Source organism: Chionomys nivalis, chromosome 1 (assembly GCF_950005125.1).
Source record: "Chionomys nivalis chromosome 1, mChiNiv1.1, whole genome shotgun sequence".
Lineage (NCBI taxonomy): Eukaryota > Metazoa > Chordata > Mammalia > Rodentia > Cricetidae > Chionomys > Chionomys nivalis.
The window spans coordinates 118,955,047-118,975,975 of NC_080086.1; the positions used below are offsets into that span (position 1 = coordinate 118,955,047).

The 20,929-nt window shown below is 40.9% G+C and overlaps 1 protein-coding gene across 1 annotated transcript; it reads right to left on the reverse strand.

Moving 5' to 3' along the window:
- Positions 1–12,340: 12,340 nt before the first annotated feature.
- On the reverse strand, positions 12,341–20,799 carry Cript (CXXC repeat containing interactor of PDZ3 domain). Its single transcript, XM_057776246.1, has 5 exons — positions 20,696–20,799; positions 18,327–18,392; positions 17,810–17,864; positions 14,170–14,273; positions 12,341–13,574 (listed from the first exon to the last, which is right to left on the reverse strand). The coding sequence occupies exons 1-5, from the start codon at positions 20,709–20,711 to the stop codon at positions 13,510–13,512; spliced, it is 306 nt and encodes a 101-aa protein (XP_057632229.1). The 5' UTR covers positions 20,712–20,799; the 3' UTR covers positions 12,341–13,509.
- Positions 20,800–20,929: the final 130 nt, after the last annotated feature.

Genomic DNA, 20,929 nt, shown 5'->3' on the forward strand with positions numbered 1-20,929 from the left:
TTGTATTTCTAAGTCTCTTTAAAATATACTAACACTTTAAACTCATCTTCCTTTTGGATTTTGTCTTGTTTTTAAAAGGGTTGTACTGTGAACTCGGCTTCTGCTGTTCTTCACATGGAACCCCATAGATACTTTTATTGGCTAAGTTGTCTTTGAGCTGGTAAGTTATTAATTAGATGGGAGGCTCTTGCCCTGAAGGATTTTTGTGTACTTCTAGATGAAACAATTTCAGGAAGCTAGACCTTGAAAACAATCTGAAGGATTAACTTTTTAATCACTAAAGGGACTTTCACATACTCATTTTAATTGTGATGTACTATAATTCTTTGGAGATAAATAACTTCTGTATGTTACATATATCAGTAATCCTCAACTCACTGTTTAGCTCTTCCATGCCTCTCATTCAGCATTCCCAATTCATGAAAGTTGAAACATGGAGTCCATATCTACTGAGATGGACGGAGAGCTCTTAAGAACCAAGCACTTCCAATGGAACTGACTTAATGTCTCTGCGAGGAGACAGTACCCCTTATGTCTACATGGGTTCATGTCTCCTTATCTACTCAAGAACGTTGTGTGAGCCCATTTGGATAGGCAGTGTGATCTAAATTTAAAAAGCATCAAAAGCTTCGAATAGAGAGCAACATAGTCCCTTGGCTGACAGGTCCCTGTTTGCTATGTCTAAATAGGGGAATTCAGATGTAAGGTCCCTTCCCTGGTCTAGTATTACATGTGCCTGGTTACCTAGGAGTAGGAGCATGGGTTGTTATTCATTAAACCCAGAATATATATTCCCAAATAGAAATGACCCACACTATCCTCACTCCCAGATACAAAAGTTGAGAATGCTGGTTACCATGGCAACTCACCTTCATGGAGTCATTTAGAAATTCAATTCTGGAAAGTGACAATATTATGTACCAGCACCTGCAAAGTTCTATAATATTTCCTCTACTTCCCTTCTTGCCCTGGGCTATGGTGCCAAGGATTGTCATAATCTGGAGAAACAATCAGGGTTCCCAAGCTGCCTTTCGGGCTGCTGGCACAGAAGGTGTCGACAGGGGTGGGAGCGAAGGGAGGCCTCGTTTTCTTTTACTAATTCTGCAGCCGCCCTCCGCAAACTCCAGCAAATATTGAGTGATGTTGCAAGGTGTTACGAGAAGTGAAAAGCAAGCTGCCATTCGGTTGGCGTGAAGACTTTGCAAACACGAAAGGGTGATGTGTGGCAAGGCAGACTATTACTTCCGGGAGTCTGCAGAGCAGAACGCTAAAGAGCGCCTTCTGCCAGGCACTGCCATCGTGCACACTGAAGTTTTATTTTTAAACACAGGACCTATTTAAAATTATTTGGCCTAATAGGTCTCACATTTTGGACCCTGGGCTCTCGGGAGCTCTGAAAAATGTGTTCATTTTTATGAATTAGTTTTCAAGTGTGCACGAGTATTAAGATGGCCAGTATGCATAAATTAAAGTTAACTCATTTGCAATGTTACTATGTCTTAGCTGTGTTTTTAAATCAACTGATCATAAAGGCAGGGTAAACATCATTCTTGAGCATAAGGAAAAGAGGTGATTTGGGTGGAGTTGGCTGCTGAAGTTTTGATTCTGAGGGCAGAGGGAAGGGATACCTTACTGTTAGAAGGGAACCTCTTCCTCGGCTACTGGCTGCACTTTCATGGCCTAAGCGGAGTTAATTTACCACCATCTTCTAGAACGTTAGCACCTCTTAGGGGCCTTAGTTGGCCAATTGGGCACTTGTTGAGGGAGCTGCGGGCCACTTCCTAGCCTCCCAGCTCCCTGCCACTGGCTAGCTTTACACCCGAAATAACAACTCACAAACTGTATTCATATAAACACTGCTTGGCCCATTTCTATTAATGTGTGTAGCACCACGAGGTGGTGACTTACCAGGGAGATTCTAGTCTAAGTCCATCTTGGGTCTGAGCTTCATCGCATCTGCCCCAGAGAGGAGAGCTATCGCGTCTGAGCTCACTTCCTCTTCCTCCCAGCATTCTGTTCTGTTTACTCCACCCACCTTTGTTCTTAACCTATCAGGCCAAGCAGTTTCTTTATTAATTAACCAATGACCTTCCTCCATCATTTCCCCTTTTTCTGTTTAAACAAAAAAAGGAAGGCTTTAACTTTAACATAATAAAATTACGTATAACAAAACAGTTATCAAGCAAGAATTACAGTTACAATATTTACATCTATTTTATCTTTATCACAACTAAGGAAAACTATAACTATCTATTCTTGAACTCCATCAAAGACTCAAGAAGGATACAATATTACTCAAGCAAACAAGAAATAAGCAACTTCCAAACTCTAGAAATAACAGAGACATCTCGCTGCCTGGACAGTCACCCAAGGTTCCTCTGTACCATTGGGGCATCCATCTTCGGCCTACAAGCCCATAGTTTCCAGCAGACATTTCCATGAAGCAGGAAATTTCAAAGGCAGTTCAGTCACTATCTGCTGTGTCCTGCAGAATGTCTCACAGAGTCTTTCATGAATCAAGAACCTCGAAAGATCATCTCACCTTTAGGCAAGTTTAACAGTCCTCTCTCTGTGGGTTCTCTGTGTCCAGTTTATGCAACAGTCCAGGCAAGAGCAGTTTCTTGCCCAAGTGGCTATCAAACTCCATAAAGATCCTCTTTGATGCCCATCTTCCTCTTGAAGTAGATTGGTGCTGCCAGGAGCAGACATGTCTCATTGTCATGAAAAGCCCTAAGTTATTGAAATATTTTAAATGCCATATTCTGCAGCCTTTGAAAGATATGAAGAATGCCCATTCAACTGAAATATGTCTCTATATATCTAGAAAATCTAACTAACATGACCACAAGCTTGACTATTATTGATGATTATCCATTAACAACCTATATTTCCTAATTATACATTACATTTTAAATGAACTACACAATCACAATACCTTAATCAAGATTAGAAATATGCATATACATATAACAAAACTGACCTTAAAATCCATACCAATGCAAATTATTCATACCTATATCATATCCCCCTTTAAATATAAAAGAACATTTATAAACAATATTTGGGAACATGGGTGCAGTTTTTTCTCTCCAAACTTCTTCCTGCTGAATGTGGGCGTTGTTATTCAGGTCTTTTATGGGATAACCTGTCTGCTAGGTTCATCTCAGTTGGCAGTTGAGCAAAGTAATTTTTTGAGGGTGTTCACAGCAACCTTTCAGGAGGGTGTGGTCTATCATACCATACTGGGATAGAAGCGATTCACAGGGTCTCATCCTCTGTGAAAACAAAAGAAGACCCTCTCCAAAGCATCATATCCTTAGTTCCAAATTCTAAAATCATAATACCCTTCCTTATATTCATTCTGGTTTAGCTTGGAAGCCCATGTAATGAAATGTCTCTCTGTACTTAGCTCCTTTACAGTCAAAAAATTTAAAGAAAACACAATGTACGTAATCCAGACTCTCTGTGAATTTTTCATTTTTACGTGGCTCATTTTCCTTTATTTCTTTTAATCTATAACTATTTGTACTCTGTCTCTTTAAAGACTTTACCCCCCCCTTTTTTTTTCAGGGCATTAACTTTTTTTTCTCTATTTTTTTTCTCTCTCCAAAGCCTATGTCTGAATCTGTCCTATTGTGAATCTGTAATTTTTTTACTATCCAGGAGCATTTTTTAAAATGTTAAGCACTTCTTAAAAACTTAAGTTGCACCATGTAGGGGTAATATGGTACTGCCTGTTTACTGCCAGTCTAAACCTTAAGTGCGCTGTTGTTATGGTAATTATGATCATTCCTGCCTGAGTTCAGCACAGATCAGTGTGGCAGAGTGGAGCCAGAACCACTCCTGCCTCCGAGCCATTTGGTGCCCCTGAGCCATGCACAGTTCCAGGCACACAGGCACACAGCAGTCCACATTGCCATCAAACAAGCCATAGCACTTTACTTCAAATGTTCCATTCAAAAGCTCTGTCTCCCGCAGGAGCCAGGCAGAGATCACAATGGTGGCACAGCCCAGAAAGCCGGCATTTTAAAACAGCCAGTTTTTTCCTGCTGCTGAGTCAGGAAAATTTCTTTGCGGCAAGCCACCCACAAACAGTCAAAAGCTGTGTTAAACTCTCTCTCCCCCCTTTTTTTAAAGCCCTCTCAGGTTTTTAAGTGGATTTAGTCCATCACGTTGGAGCTCCACTCTGTAGTGACAAGAGCGGCGGGGCTGCGTCCCCGGCACCCGGCCGCCCGCATGGCTTTACCTGAAATAATTACACGGAAACTGTATTCTTTCAAACACTGCTTGGCCCATTAGTTTTAACCTCTTATTGGCTAGCTCTTACATATTGATCTAACCCATTTCTAATATTCTGTTTAGCACCATGAGCTGGTGGCTTACCAGGGAGATTCTTAACCTGCTTCCGTCCCAGAGAGGAGAATCATGGTGACTGCCTGACTCGGCTTCTTTCTCCCAGCATTCTGTTCTGTTTACTCCACCCACCTATGTTCTTAACCTATCAGGCCAAGCAGTTTCTTTATTAATTAATCAATGACCTTCCTCCATCAGGCACTTTTTCTCCATGGAAAATGTCATATCCGAATATGGGCTGTGACCGATGGGCGCAATTCTTAGTACACACATTCTTATGACAGACATAACTGAGGTACTAGGAGTTAAACAGACACCCCGAGAGGCAGACAGATGGGGAGAAGGTCCATGACTAGGTAATAAAGAGTGTGAACTTCCAAGATGGCTAGCTTCTTCCTCATGACACAAGACACATTTGACTGCTTGAAACAAAGGACTCCTGAGGCTATAGAGATGGCTCAGCAGTTAAGAGCACTGACTGCTCTTCCAGAGGACCCTGGTTCAATTCCCACTGCCACATGGTGGCTCAAACAGTTTGTAACTCCAGTTTCAGGGAACCTGATACTCTCACACAGACATACATACAATACACATAAAATAAAAAGAAATAAATAAAAACAAACAATCAAAGGACTCCTGCTTAAAATCAGGCCTCCTGCTGATGGACTGGCTCAATAAGTTCGAGGCCTGATAAGAACATGTTCCACAACAGTTGTGGGCCAATCAGCCATAATGTCTTTCTTCAAACTGACCAACCCTGAACTTGGGGACTCCTCAAAACCCCACCAAGCCCTCAAGGAAAAGTTTGGCTTAGGCTTCCTGAGACCCTCCCACACCCTGCTTTGTAGAGGGTCTTTTTTCTGTGTGTGCCTACTGGGTATGTGTGCTTCTTACCCCTAATAAAAGCTGATTCTGTCTGTTGCAGTTTGCTTGTTCCATAATTTTCCTGGTGCTACCTTTCATACTTGAGATTTTTCCTGTCTCTTAATTCTTCAACTGGCAGAGGCAATGAGCTGACTCAAAACCCATAGACAGGGTTAATCCCAAAGATGCAAGGAGAAAGACCACCAGCCCAAATCATTATGACCAAATTGATTAAAGCAAGCTTTTTTAAAAATTTTTGTACATGGACTGCCTCCCCCTAAGGCAAGATGTGAGGGAGACAAGGTTTTTATAGTTCAGGTGTACGGGTTTTCCAGTTTTCCAAATGGACGATCTGGTAGGCAAGTAGGTGGGGCTACAGGAGCAGAACATAACACGACAACATAGTCACGACATAGAACATAGTCACGACAACAGGTGGTTTTAATCGCCTTTGGAAACAAAGATGTGGGTGTAAGAGGTCATAACAAGGTGGTCGTAACAACTTTTTGAAACAAAGGCAGGACAGAATCATTTGTAGTTAAGGTTACAGGTGGGACATAGCCCAACCCTTGAGAAATAGAGGTTAATTTATAAACAGGAACGGGCCTAGTTTGTCTTTACTATAAGATGGCTTTCAAGCCTAAGATGGAGGTAGGGTGGTTCATCAACAGTAACTTAACTATTTAGTTCCAGACCTCTTTAGATTCACATTGTCAAAGATGGAACTTCAGTAAATTTATGACTTTCAACCTTCTTTTACCCTGGAGCCTTGTCTAAAGAAAAGGAGGGGTCAGGAGATGCCAGGAGTTCACTGAGTGAGGGCGGAGGGGGCAAAGGGCTTGAGGAGTCTGACCCTCAAGTATATCCTTCCATGTCATTATTGTATTCTTCACTGTTTGTGTGATCCCTCCATTTCTCTCGAATTTTCTTGGGCCCCAGGAGACATGCTTAAGTTTCAATGGGGCATGAAAATTGCACAGCTGCAAACAACAAAAAAGATGGTGTGCCATGCGGCAGATAGTACTTCTGTTGGTGTCCATAGTGTGCCATGCGGCAGACAGTGCTTCTGCTGGCGTCCATAGTGTGCCATGCAGCAGACAGAGCTTCTGTTGGTGTCCATGTACTGGAATACTAAAAGAAATATTTCTGCAGATATTTCTGTTGGATGTTGTGTTGGTTAAATTTTTGTAATATTTGACACCAACTAGAGTCACCTGGGAAGAGGGGAGCTCCAGGAATTGCCTCAGCGAGATTGGCCTGTGGCCATGTCTGTGGGCATCTTCTTGAATTGTGATTGATGTGGGAGGGCCCAGCCTGCTGCAGGTGGTGCCACCTGTGGGCAAGCGGGCCTGGGTTTTATAGGAAAGCAAGTCATGGGAGTAAGCCCATAAGCAAGCAGTGTTCCTTCGTGGTTTCTCCCAGTGACAAGTCAGTCTTGGTCAGTGTTAAATCACAGCAACAGAGACACACATCATTTCCTTGCTGAGGTCCTGCCACTTTCTTGGGGGCCCTACTAAGGTCACAGGAACATGTACTCCAAGTCCTACAGGCACACGTGAGACTGCTCATCTTCCTAGGTGGTCCTGGGTCATAGGGCACAGCTCCCTACCATAAATCTATTTTCCCAGAGGTCTTGTCCTGCTTCTATGCTCATCTTTTCTTCCAAGTATTGTGTCTGTGCCATGGTTTGTTTTCCCCCATCCCAAGGGAGCTTCTAAAAAACGCCAGGAAGACTTTTGTTATTGTTGTTCTTTCTGTTTCTTGCTGTTATGTGTCTATTCTAGGCTCAGAGCATAAAATCTTGACATTTTCTATAAAGGGGACTGGACATCCAGAACTCAGTGCTTGGGCTTTGGAACACAGCATTAAAATACGATTATTTTTCTCAGGATTGGTGAATGATGCAAGCTGTTGTCTATGACAGCCCCTCAGCCTAAGGGGCAGGAAATGGGAAAGAAAAAGCAGCTACTCACTGCCATGGTCAGCCCCTTGAGACAGTCTCTCTATTCAAACGCTCTCTCTTTGGAAAGTCCCTAACCCTCAGCCTCTTGGAAACACAGCTGCCTCTGATTTAGTAATTTCTACTTTTACCAGAACAAGAATAATTCATTAATAGTTTATTGATTTATTATATAATTGTAAATTAATAGTTTAATGATTTATTAATAGTTAACCATTATTTTATTCAAAGCCTCTTTAAAACCCACCGACTTCCTGTTGTGAGCTTTGAAGTAGGAACAATGCCCTACCTTCACATTGGTGACTTCATCTAAGGGGTCTGATGAACAAAAAATACATCATATTTGGATGTATGAGCGTTATAGTTCAATCGGGGAATGAAAGAGCGCATGTAAATGCCCGTGGAGTGACCTCAGTATGATGGGGAAATTCAGGCTGTAGGTCACAGAGCAACAGGATACCTAGCAAGGCCTCGGAGTGACAAAGAAGACTTGCTGGGTAGGCTAAGAAGAGAGGACCAAGGCTCTGGGTGCAGGGCTAGCTCTAACAGCACCGCTGTAGGCAGACTGCCCCGTAAGTAGGAGGGGAGCAGAGAGCAGCTGGCATAGCTCTGACTCAGACCCAAGTCCCTAGGAGCAGTGATGGGCTCTGTGTTTCAAAGTTGGTGGTCTTGAACACACTTTTTCTTCCACTCAAAAGATTGAACTGCGCATGCCTAGGTAAGAGGCTTCCACTCCCGTTTATCCACATGCGCTGAGAGAATCAAGAGCCTATGGAGGATCTCTTCTCCCTTGCCACTTGGGGAGAAGGGAGCAATGCTTTATGTGATCTATGTTCCAGGATATGCGAGGCGTTAAAAGTTGGATCAGACCTTTTGCAAGCAATGCATTTTTATGATTAAGCCTTTGGGTAAAGCTTACTTGTTTCAAACGGGCTGCTTTAGCTGAGTGTGTTCATCTGGGTGTGGGGTAAATGCCTTAAAGCACAGGCTTGCTGCGAATAATCTGCAGAGGAGTTAAAATTCATTTTATAAAATAAGGATTGCCCGAGTTGTAGGAGGCTTTCTGGCCCATTGAATCATGGGAAAGAATTATGTTTCTGCAGCTGTGAAAAAGCAAAACTAACATCCTGTCTGGAGAACCCCAACCGCATCACCCAAAGGCCGATTTCATGTCATGGAAGTGAATCAGAGAGATGAATTTGGAGAAAGTTCATAAATTCTAGCTCACACAGGAAATAATTATACACTATTATTATTAAGTGAATGTAGCAAAAAATTATGATCCTTGAGTAAATAACCAGAAAGATCTAAGTCCATTTGTGCTAAGTGCAAACGGTCCTGTGGATCAAATTACTGATCATTACGCTCATGAATGTACAATAAGATGTTCTTCAACTCAGGCCAGTGGATGATCTTCAGAGATGTCTGAGCGACTTCTGACCTGACATTAATCCGGGAGGTCATTGGGGAATTAAAAAACAGTAAGAATAGTCTGGGAAAATGTTGAATCACTGCTGGGCAGCCATTAACCTTACATAGCTTCTCAGTTTCCCAAATATACTGAGCATTTCTATGACAAGAGTCAGGACAGCAGACTCACTTTAAGGAACAAGCAGTAACTATTGTAGGCTTTGCAATTCTGTCGTCTCACAAGAAAGAAGTCACTGAATGTCCTAACGATTATGTCCACGATAGCAAGTGCCCGTAACTATGTTCCAGTATGACTTTATCTGTCAAAATAGTTAACTTGCCCCTGGGCTGGGATTTCTTTATGCCTGACTCTGAATGGTTGCATTAATGCAGAAAGATTTTAAATTCTTTGAGAAAAATTAGGAGCTCTCTGGGGATTCACAGCAGACTTCGGTGAAACCGTATTTTAAGGGCATATTCATCACTAGCCAATGGACAGTGTCCTTTAATATTTATAAAGCCTGCATGAAGAAGCCTGCTTTTGTAAGAGGCCAGATGCCTCATTAGGAAGCAGGTTTGGGGCTGGGATCAGGGAGAAGTGCTAATCTGAGGTGTAAAACGCTTAGATTAAAGGAATAACTATATTAAGCATATTCTCTTGACACATTCAACTTCAACCCAAAACTTTGGTTTTGTCCCCACTATTTCTCCTATTGATATTTTGGGTCAAAATTTAATTATTAGGTTGGTTTCTTGCCTAACATTTGTGAGGGCACTCTCCAGTACCACGAACTAGACAGATAGCTGGATAGCTAGACAGATAACAAGACAGACAAGCAGGGATGAGAGTATAATGTCCGGTGAACATGAGGAAGATGTTGAAACTATAAAAATATAGGAGACTAAAGTTTATGGCAAAAGTCAATAAAACATACCTAATTTTGATCCCCAACTTTCCCCTCTAAGACTACATTACTATATTTGGAGGTGGAAGGGCATGAGAGGACACCCCATCCATACCTAAGAGGATCCTATAGTGAGTGAGGAAGAGACAGAGTTAAAGCAGTGTGGGGGTCAAAAGTTAAAAGATGCATGGCAGAGTTCAAGAAAGGATTCCAGAAATCCTTCATAGCCATCATTCTGTTGGCTAGACAGTAAGGTGCACACGTGTAGAGTGCAAGCCCATTAGGGCAGGGAAAGGCAAGAATGGTTGGGAGTTGAAGAGTTCCCGGCTTTGGCACAGGGTGTGTAACTCCAAAATTCCAGCATTCAGAGAACCAGATGTGGTGGTTGGTGCCTACAATCCCAGGGTTCAGGAGACTGAAGCAGGATGATAGATAGGAAGCTTGGGGCAGCCTGGGCAACATAGACCCTGCTTCACATTATTTGTTACATTGTAAAGTTGGGTCTCTGCCTGAGGCACCTTCTGATTGGTTTAATAAAGAACTAGATGACCAATAGCTAGGCAGGAGAGAATAGGTGGGACTTCTGGACACAGAGAGATAAACGGAGGATTCTATGCACTGTGCCTTCTCCAGCAGACTCTCAAGTTGGATGTGCTGTACTAAGTAACTGAGCCATGTGGCAGAATGTAGTTTAAAAATATGGGTTAACTAAGTTATAAGAGCTGGTTTGGAAAAAGCCCAAGCTAAGGTTAAGCTTTCATAATTAAGTCTCTGTGTTGTTATTGGGGAGCTGGCCATCCCACAGAAGGAAGTCTGACTACATTAGAGAAAGCTTTTGACAGGACCCTGTCCAAACACCTAGCATATAGAGTGGAGGAGCCCTCACTGACAATAAGGTCTCAGAAGTAATCCTGAAAGGCCCACGCCTCCATAGGAGCTAAACTACCCTTTGAGAGGGCTACTCTACATCAGTCCCAACAGAGCTAAAGGTATGTTAAAGAGCAAGCTGAACCATACATAGTTCCTCACAGTAACAAAGCTAAGGAATTTCTAATTTTATAGCAATTTTCATTGTGATTAAATTTTAAAAATATATTATTTATATAACTGTGTGTCTATGTGTGGAGTGTGTTCACCTGTTTATACAAGCAGAGGTCAGAAGAGGGCATTGGTACACTCCTTCACTATTTTTCCTGTTCCTCTGAGGCAGGGTTTCTTTTTGAACCTGGGGCTTGAGTTTCTGCTAGGTTGGAGGTGCTACAGTGACCCTCCTGTTTGCTTTTTTCGGTCCTGGGATTATGGGCATCTGTAGGGGACCCTAGTTTGTTTCATGGGTGCTGGATCTGAACTCTGGACCTTACAATTGTGGAGCAATTGTTAATAACTGTTGGGTCATCTCTCCAGGCCCCAACCACTGCACTTTATCAAGTGGGTTTTCTACACTTTGAGATGCTCATGTAGCTTTAATTTTCTAGTGTATGTACCTTTAATAGGTTTAAAAAAATGTCAGTCACCCTTGAATTTCTAGAATAAGCCTAAACTGGTCACAAAACATTATTGTCCTGTGTTGCTGGATTAGTTTTCTAATATTTCTGTCTTTGGTCTGAAGATTAGCTATAGTAACATTTTAAGTATATTTTTCAGAATTAAAGACTTATTTAGTTGTGTGTGTGTCTGCGTTTTTGTGAAGGAGGCTGTGAAGGCCAAGGTGAGGCTGTGGGTCACCATGTCCATGTTGGGAACTGGAACCAAGTCCTGGGTGAGAGCCGTGTGACCACTATTCCCCCACCCCCTTTTAAATACAGTCTCATGTAGTCTCGGGTGGCCTTCCACATAGCCAAGGGTAACCTTTTAGCCTCTAATACTCCTGTCTCTATCCTGCAAGTGCTGAAGCAGTACACTTAGTATATATGGCACTAGTAGTCAAACCCAGGGCTTCATGCACCCAGGCAACCGCCCTGTAGGCTGTTCTTATTTTCCAGATTTTAAATATTTCAAGATAAACTTCTCTGGCTTATTCACAATATTACCGGGAACTTAAGTTCACATATTTGGTCTTTGGATTGCTTTAACTACAAATATTTTAGCATGATGTCAAATTAAAAACCAAGCAGAGCATCGTTGCCATCTGGTGGAAATGCCTATTACCACGTTGTAAAACGGTCCACTGTGATGCCAGTCTTTCTGCTCAGAAAATCAGCCCTGTCAGTTTCTCACTGGACCTCTCCAATTTGTATCTTTATTTCCATTCACCCACCACTACCTTAATTCAGCTTCTAATGTTATTATTTGGCTAAAATCATTGCTTTGAAACAGGCCCAGATTCTACTTTCTATGCGAACACTTTGAAATGAGCAGTCTGCCTAAAGGTAAGAATACAGAAGGAGTCCAACGAGTTCTGGTTAAATTTTAAAAGCACTCCATTCCCTAACAGTACCTGGAAGGAAGCAGAAGCATACAATTATATGAACAGACTGATAAATGACACACATACTAGTTGTCTTGTGGGCTTGCCCAGAAAGTGTAACACTTAAACCAATGACAACTGGCAGGATAACCACAGGGCTCGGGGTGGGAGGACAAAAGTAAAACAGATCCGAGAGCAGAACACCCCTGCTGGACATATTTGCTCTAAGGTACAGCATGCCCACAGATGTGCCTGCCTGGTCCTGCTATGATTTCTGTTAAGATTTTGGTTTAAAAATCCCAATGCTCAGAGAGGCCAGCTTGCTCTACAGGACAGCTAAGGCTACGTAGAATGACACTGTCTGAAAAACAAAACAAAACAAAAAAACCCAAACCCTAAAACTCCCAAACTGATTACAATACAGAAGGATATTTTTTGTCCTGATAGATATTGTTTGTATTTTACATTATTTAGTAATCTTTCTGATTACAGAATAATAAATAACAAAGCATCCTAGAAAAACACTAAAAAATCTTGTAGATAAAATGAACTTTTTCTTCACAGTAATTTTAGAACAATAAGCAATGCCTACTTTTTCATTATTTATAGTGGTTCCCACATTACACAGTGGTATGCATTTAAGATTCTACAACTCAAAACAGAATATCCTTTTGGTCTCCTGGTAGACTGAAGGTTTTAAAGATAGAAGGCCTAAATCTAAGAAAGCAACAGAAGAAAAACCTTCATTTGGAACCTCAGATCCTGGCAGTCTAGCGTAGCATCATTAATATACACACAGAGCCAAGCTGTTTGTTTTATTGGTTTCTTGGGTGGGGGTGGTAAAGAGGTTAAGAAAGGGTTTGTTTCCAACTTCAAAGAACACTCCAAGCAGAAACCTTCATTCTCATATGAACAACACTGCCCCCACGCCCCAGCTTTCATGACAACTTGAACTTTAGATGATGCTGACAGAGTGCATCTCTCTGAAATACAGGGCACTCGGCTGGAGAAATGGGCACACTCCATGGGCTCCTGTTCACAGCTGAAAGGAACTGGCACTTTAGCTTCAACAACAAATTTAAAATTAAAAAAAAATGCAACTTGTTTGATTTGTGGCAGGACTGGTTACTAAGGAACCATTCAGCAATAATAGACTTGAATATATATAGCTAATGAAAATGCATTTAACCAAGGACTGCTGATTCTAAGAACTGTGACATCTGTGAGTAAGGGAGGAAAACTAAGTCTGAATGTCAAATTCAGAGCAAAGCATCAATAATTTCACATTTGCAGCATCTATAAATAAAATACACGGACCAGATAAGAGTTATATGAATAATGTTAAATTGAAAGTGCATACAGAACTCAGGAATATGTTTTCTCATTAATTTTGTCACTTATTCTGGTTCAATAAAATGCTCACAAGGAAAATAACCACTTAAGGCATTGCTGTTCAGAGTTTCATGAGAACAAATGAATCAACTTCCTGCTTTAGACTGAATCATTCATCTTGAACCAGGTTATTCTGCAAGATGGAACATCTGTGTTACAACTTGAAAAGTCAAAGCAGAAAGTACAACCATAGAAAGCCAGAGAGTTCAGCAGAACATCTAGACGGAAGTCTGTTTGTAGTTTTTGGTATCCAAGACCTTTTTGCCACACATTGCACAGATGCCTGAAAAAAAGAAAACAAGTGAGCAACCAAGTAGTACCACCTTCTGGTTTATTATGGTAATCTGAAGCTTAAGACCACTTAGTGGGTGTGGAGAGAGGGCTCCATGGCTAAGAGCACTGACTCTGCAATCGTGTAAGCTAGAGTTTGGAGTTTAGCATTCACATATCCTCATAAATGCCCATAATTCCAGACCCAAGTGGGGTGGAGACAGGAGGATCCCTGGGGTTTGCTGGCTTCCAGCCCAACTGAGAAAACAGAAGCCCCAGGTCCAGAGAGAGATCCCTCCATGAAAAGGAGGAGGTAGAGAGTGCAGAAGAAGAAGACATGTGATGCTCTCTTTTGGTTTCTGTGTGCATGCCTGGTGTGTCTCAACACAAACACAGGCACAGAAACACACATATAAGAATAAGTAGAACCTTTAAGAATTTCAAAGCATCATAAAAGAAAAAAAGAAACATCCTTTAACTACAAATATATTTTAAACTCAATTTTGTCTTAGAAAAGAGAGTATTTGACTAAATACTTCTGTTATCCAAGTTAACTGCAAATCAAGTATATTTGATGTAAATAGAAAAATTAAGTTAAAGAAACTTACCTTTTTTGTAGGCACAGCCTTGGCAGTAATGAGAACCTGGCTGGTGTACAGAACTTTTACAGATTCTGCAAGTGGAGAACTTATTCTTTCCATACGGATCAAACCTACAAAGTTTAAAAAAGAAAGATATCCATTTGCACTACAATAGAAACTCCTCGCCACATTTCCTCCCTTCATGTTCCATGACTGGCGGACAGACCTCCTCTGGCTCATTACTGTGTAATATGTATGCATTCCGCTGCCCTTCTGTGTAAGCTCATGAAAAGCCAGCTGTATTTATTTTCAGACCTGTTCCTATCACTTCTGTATGTTATTCTATCTGTGTGACAAACATGAAAACTGATGAAAGGTGAGTATAAGCAATGGTTGATTCTACAAAAAAATCTAAGAACCCGCCTTAGGACAACTAAATATAAACTGTTAACTACCATTGAATTGGGTATGGGTAAGCCAACCATTAAAAATATTAAAAATATTGTGTGTGTGTCTGTAGGTGTATGATGCCACATTTGTGTAGGTAGTTGTAAAGGTCAGAGGGTTTGGGTCCTTCAGAGATTGACTTACAGGTGGTTTTGAGCTGCCTAATGTAATGTAGGTGCTGAGAACCAAACTCAGGCCATCAATTCCAGTACCTTCTTTGCCAATTTTTTTTTTTTTTTTTTTTTTTTTTTTTGGTAAATCCAGGTTGGATGACCCTGCACTCCTGATTTTTTTTTTTTTAAGATTTATTTATTTATTATGTGTACAGTATTCTCAGTTTTCTGTCTGCGTGTATGCCTTCAGGCCAGAAGAGGACACCAGATCTCATTACAGATGGTTGTGAGCCACCATGTGGTTGCTGGGAATTGAACTCAGGACCTTTGGAAGAACAGGCAGTGCTCTTAACCACTGAGCCATCTCTCCAGCCCCACTCCTGATTCTTTTGTCAGCAGCACCTGAGCACTGGCATCACATGCATGTGCCATCACACAGGCTTCAATTTTGTTCCAATGAGGCACAGAATATATATTCTGGTGACGGTTTATATGAGGAAAATGATATAAAACTCTCATACAGGCTTTACTGCAGTACCCAGTGATAGATGAATACACCCACAGTTTAGGTTTAAGATAAAATGCGGTATGTACCTCTCCTATTGACTACTTACTTTTAACAGGCATTTTTAACTGACTGGTCTAATACCTTTGAAAAAAGGGTTTTCTACTATATAAACATGGTATCCTATAGGAACTCTAGGGCAAATAGCTTTAGAAGAGATAGTTCTCCCCAAACCGGCAAGCTTGTCTAGCTCTAAAATGACTGTTTATGTTTTTTCTGTGTAGCATCATAGTCCTGGTGTCCTGTCTGGGGTACAATCTAGGAGCTTCTTTTTGAAATTTTTTGCCTTCATTTCTTTATTTTTATTTTATGTGTACAGGATCTTGCCTGCATATGTCTAGACACCCTGAATGCTGTGCCAGACGAGCACCGATCTCCTACTGGAGTTGTAGGTAGCCGTGAGCCCCATACAGGTGCTGGGAATTGAACCCAGGTCCTCTGGAAGATCAGTCAGTGTTCAGTCAGTGTTCTTAACCACTGACCCCTCTCTCCAGCCCCATTATTTTCTCTATTAACAGACACCCTTTGCTTACTTGTTTTTATTTTTTAAGACAGCATCTGGTTATATTACCCAGACTGTCAGGGAATTTACTATCTTCTTGTCGGCTTTCCACATGCTGGGATTGCCAGCATGCATCACCACAGCCAGGCAACAGGTCACTATTAAAGGCTAACTTTCCTAAACTCAAGACAATCACTTTACTCCCACAGGAGTAAGGATACTTGGAGTCCTTTTCTCAAACCATACTGTATATCTTAAGATGACATTTAAATCTCCGAATTCTTATGATGAACTGGTAGTTTTTTTTCTTTCTTTCTTTCTCTTTAAAGATGCGATTATTTTTTGATATTCTGTCTGTGTGTGTGTTTGCGTGCGGCTGGTGAATGTGCTGCGGAGGCCAGAAGATGGCAGCGGATGCCCTGGAATTGGAATCAGAGGTGGTTGTGGGTCTTTTGATGTCCAAACTGAACTCAGGTCCTCTGGAAAAGCAGTGCTCTTAACCACTGAGCCATTTCTTAGCCTCCCAGTTTCTTGCTTCTTATAAGGGCACCGGAAATTCAATGTAATGTAGGTAGGATACTTTCTCAAATAAGCTAACTAGAATAATCAAAAGTAACAGCCACACTTCAGAAATAGTAATTTATAAGCCTGGAGGAATTGAAGGTATATGAAGTTACACAATTCATATAAATAACTAGTAAAACCTGAATGGCCAGAAAACACAAGTCAACCAACATACACAGTATGATGCTGTGCTGAACATTAGGTCCATTATGCTGCTTTTCTTTTTTTAAAATCAAGTTTCTAATAAGCACCTACTATGTAGCAGTCACTTTATAAAGTAAAAGCTTATTATTTCTTTAAATCATTGGGATGATGCCACACAATGGGTACTTTTTCATTTACCAAATATCTACTGAGTACTTACTGTTCTAAATACCAAAGATGAACATTAAAAATTTCCTGCCCTCACCAAACAAATATAGGAGCGGACAGGGAAAAAACAGTCCAGTAAAACAAGTTTTTCAGATAAGCAGTGAGTGTGACAAAGAGAACCCAGCTGGAAGCTGTAGTGGAGACACATACTGGCTAAGGACCCTGCACCAAGGAGCTCACATCTCAGTCAAGTAACAAGTCACAATGAGCCAGGAGGGACCTCTGAGCAGCAAACAACCTGCTTTAGGTCACAGTGGGATTGGCAAATCTCATGAGGTTACACGACTAATGAGGAGGAGTGTGGGATACTGGGAAGTCAGAAGAAAAAGATGTCATATCATGGAGGACCTTCTAAGCATGGTAGAGAACTTAGATTCTATTTACAGGAAACCAATGGAAGGCTTTAAGCAAAGGAATTCATGACCTTCTAGACGATCATTCTGGCGAATAATGTCTCAGTGTGGTCAAAGGAAGTAAAGAAATGGGATAGCAGTATTCATGCAAAAATTTAACTGAATATAATGAAGTACGGTGTTAAAATCTTGTTTTGAAGATGGGAGACATTTTGTTCTCATTCTCAGATGAAAAGGCACAGCTCAGAAAGGGTAAGAAACTCCAGGTCATATGACTACAGAGAGACAGACTCTCAAAGTAGTGCTTTGGCAATGACCCACATTTTCTCTGTACCTGTATCATCTCTTTATTTTTATAGCATAGACTGAATACAGAAAAACATTGGGTTCCCGCCACCCTTGAAAATATCCTTTGCTGTATATGTTTGTTAGCTTGGTTTCTGGAGACAGGGTTCAAACTCAGGTCCAACTCCAAAGCTTATGACTTTCCCTCATTTCTTTGGTACCTTTGATTTGTAGGCAAATTAACAAGTAGATGAAATAAAAATCATGTTTTCTAGTAAAATAATAGAAAGTAGCACTAACATCTTCACATATTGTATAGGGTGGAAGAACAACTTAGAACAAACAGTATGTTTGTATGCCAACACTGCCTAACTTGGCCACAAGGGGATCAGGCTAAAGTTCATCCCAGTAGGCTTGCTATTTCAAAAGTCAACTTTATGACTGCCCTGGGTATGTTCTCACCTACCTTGCTTTTTTTGAAGTCAAAGCTTTGTTTTCATTCAGCTTCCTTCCTCCACTTTCTATATATTAAAAAAAAAAAAAAGTGCATACATATAAATTTACTTCTGTGCATTTAACATATTTAACATTTACACTTCTTGACTATATTAGGAATCCATACATGTAACCAAATGATGAAAAAGAAGATACAAAATCACAAGGGGAAATCCAGTACTCTTTAGTGGTTTAACAGATGACATACACTTTTCACTTTTCTAAGAGTGAAACACTAAAGCAGTGTCCATAGTATCTGATCCAGTTCTTATTTCCTTTTTATAAATTTATTTTTGTTTTATGTGCATTGGTGTTTTGCTTGCAAGTATGTCTGTGTCGGATCCCCTGGAACTGGAGTCACACATAGTTGTGAGATGCCGTGTGGGTGCTGGAAATTGAACCTGGGTCCTCTGGAAGAGCAGTCAGTGCTCTTAACTGCTGAACCACCTCTCCAGCCCCAATTCCTATTTCCTAATAGGAAACAATACCTGTGGTGTTCCGTGCACCATCTTTCCATGTATCTGGAGTGATAACTCTGCCGAGTTTCTTTTCACCTGTTATAGCAAGATAGCAAAAGGAAAGTAGAATTAGTATCTAATAAATATACCATGTGGAAATAAAATAAGCCCATTTCTTTTCTAATTTTAAAATAATAAATATACTATATCATTACTGAGATTCAAAATGACATTACGTCAGATTACAGTAGGAACCTGCTAATGCTGGAGTAGAAACCAGTGAATGAAGACTTAAGGTAGTAACTGTGGGCAATGGATAACTGATTCTAAGAAGGTTTACTGGACAATAAGATGCTTTTGCTGTTTATATTTTAAACAATTCTGACAAACTTCAACATTTCCTAATTACCTACTATGTACAAAACAAGGTACTGATGAAAACAAAGCCTTGATTCTAGATTTCAGGGGGCTTATACCAAGTTCACTAGTTTCTTAAGAGCTTGTAGGTAGATCATAGGAAATAAATGAACCAGGTGGATTGGTACACAAACCTAACATGTCTATTTCTATTTTTTCTTGTTAAGAATCTATAGCGTTTATCAGATTTTCAAAGTCATCCAAGACTTTAAAACAAGTGAAGAACCCTTCATTAAAAATATCAGTTGGAAAATAAAGTATTACAATTGTGAGCTAATTGAAACAGTTTACATATCTGGCAATACAAATATGAAGAAGATGAAGTCAAACTACATAGATTAAGGACACATCCTGAGGAAAGACATGGGAAGTTCAGGGTGTGCGACAGCACAAGTGTGACGGGGTAAATGCTGGTGAAAATGAGGCTGGAAAGATAAGCCAGGGCCTCATCTGCAGAGGTTCTTAGACACCCAAAATAGCCAGAGTTACTGCCTACTGTTTAAGTAGGGAAAAGGTGAGGGTGGAGAAGTGAATTTGATATGGATACATCAATGGTATGGATGTGCTAGCTGAGGCCAAACATTTCCCAAAGATTTATGGAGCCAGAGAAATAAAGTAGACCAAAAAAACCAAAACCAAAACAAAACAAAAAACCCATCAAAAACAACAACAACAAAACAATACAAAACAAAAAACTACCTGGAATTTAGTAACTGAAAGGTCAAAGCTTAAAAGTTCTTTTAGTAGCACGGAAAGCCAGTTTGTGCTATAAAGCTGTCAGAAGTAACTCTAAAAATCTGGAGACAACTTTTGGTCTAATTTATGACACAAGGAAAGACAGAACTGCGGTAGTTGCCTGACATTATGGCTTTTGTATGAGCATAATTTTATTTTACTTGCAGGGTTAATGTGATGAGCAGACAAACTAGGAGGTTAAAAATAATAAAACACTAGATATTTTTTTTAGAAGAGCAGAGAAGTAAATAGTGGGAGGAGGAAATGACCTTTTGAGGCACACAATAAAGTCCAAAGTATGTGCATTTTATGTTAATACCACAACGGATCTTGGATTCTCAAAATTTTTATATTCCTTGGAGATATTAACTCACAATTTCCTATTATCCTCAATGCCTGGTGGGACAAAGCACTTAACAGCATAAGAAGAATCACAAATAGCCGGGCAGAGATCGTGCACGCTTTTAATCCTAGCACTCAGGAGGCAGACACAGGTGGATCTCTGTGAGTTCGAAGCCAGCCTGGTCTACAGAGCTAGTTCCAGGACAGGAACCAAAAGCTACAGAGAAACCCGATCTTGAAAAACAAAAACAAAACCAACAACAAAAAAAGTTTTCAACAAATTTCAAGGGTTTCATTAGAACTAAAAGGGTGAAAAAGATCCTTTCTGGAAGCCAGAATATGAAATACACATATTTCTTTGGCGATTTTTGAGACTTTCTTCTTCCCCTGACCCAATGCTGTGGGTGTTAATGAAAAGAATGGACAGGATGGTACAAAATATGCAGTTAAGCTTAATCTGTATTAAATGTTGCACTTTTAGACTCAAATACTATAGGGACATACTAACAGTACTAGAAGCAATTTGTTGTTTATAATCTTAAAATGTAACTGAAAGCCTGGAATTTATACTTGCTACACCTGGCAAACTCTTGATGCTACCGAAAGATTTTGAAGATCCACCTGAAGCCTCTTGGAACAGTCGAGAAGTTGTAATTGAAGAGATCCAGGAAGAAGGGCGGGATGGGAGCAACAGAAACAAGCAGAGATGCAGAACTGAGACCACTCTAAACACAAAGCATAGAACTATGCAGTCCCAGGGACAGGCAAGAAAGACAGGGGGGCACGAAGGAAGACAAAGGTCACAACCACAGCCCCTCAGGAGAAAAAACAAAGGTCAAGACCCCAAGAGAATTTCTTCAGGTCCCTCCGGCCTCCTCCTCCCACAGAAGCAGCCCTTAACTTACATTTTTCGCACACCATCCTTCCACGAACGGTCCCCTCAACCGCCAAAGCAGGAGCAGCGGCCAAAAGACATCAACAACACAGCTGGAGAAGACTTCCCCTTCCGGCTACGTCATCCCGCTTCCGCTCTCAGCATCCCGCTCCAGCCTATCCCGCACCCGGAAAGCCGCGGGAGGGTCAAGCGAGAGCCGATGGGCGGGGCTTATTTCATTGTCCCACCCCTCTTCACCAATGAT

Bases quoted from the DNA above. Each gene is read 5' to 3' on its own strand.
- Cript (XM_057776246.1), bottom strand. The intron at 17,865-18,326 runs GTATTGTTTCCT...TTTAATATATAG, and splicing joins TGGTGCACGGAACACCACAG to AAAGTGGAGGAAGGAAGCTG. The intron at 14,274-17,809 runs GTAGGTGAGAAC...TAAACTTTGTAG, and splicing joins TTGACTTCAAAAAAAGCAAG to GTTTGATCCGTATGGAAAGA.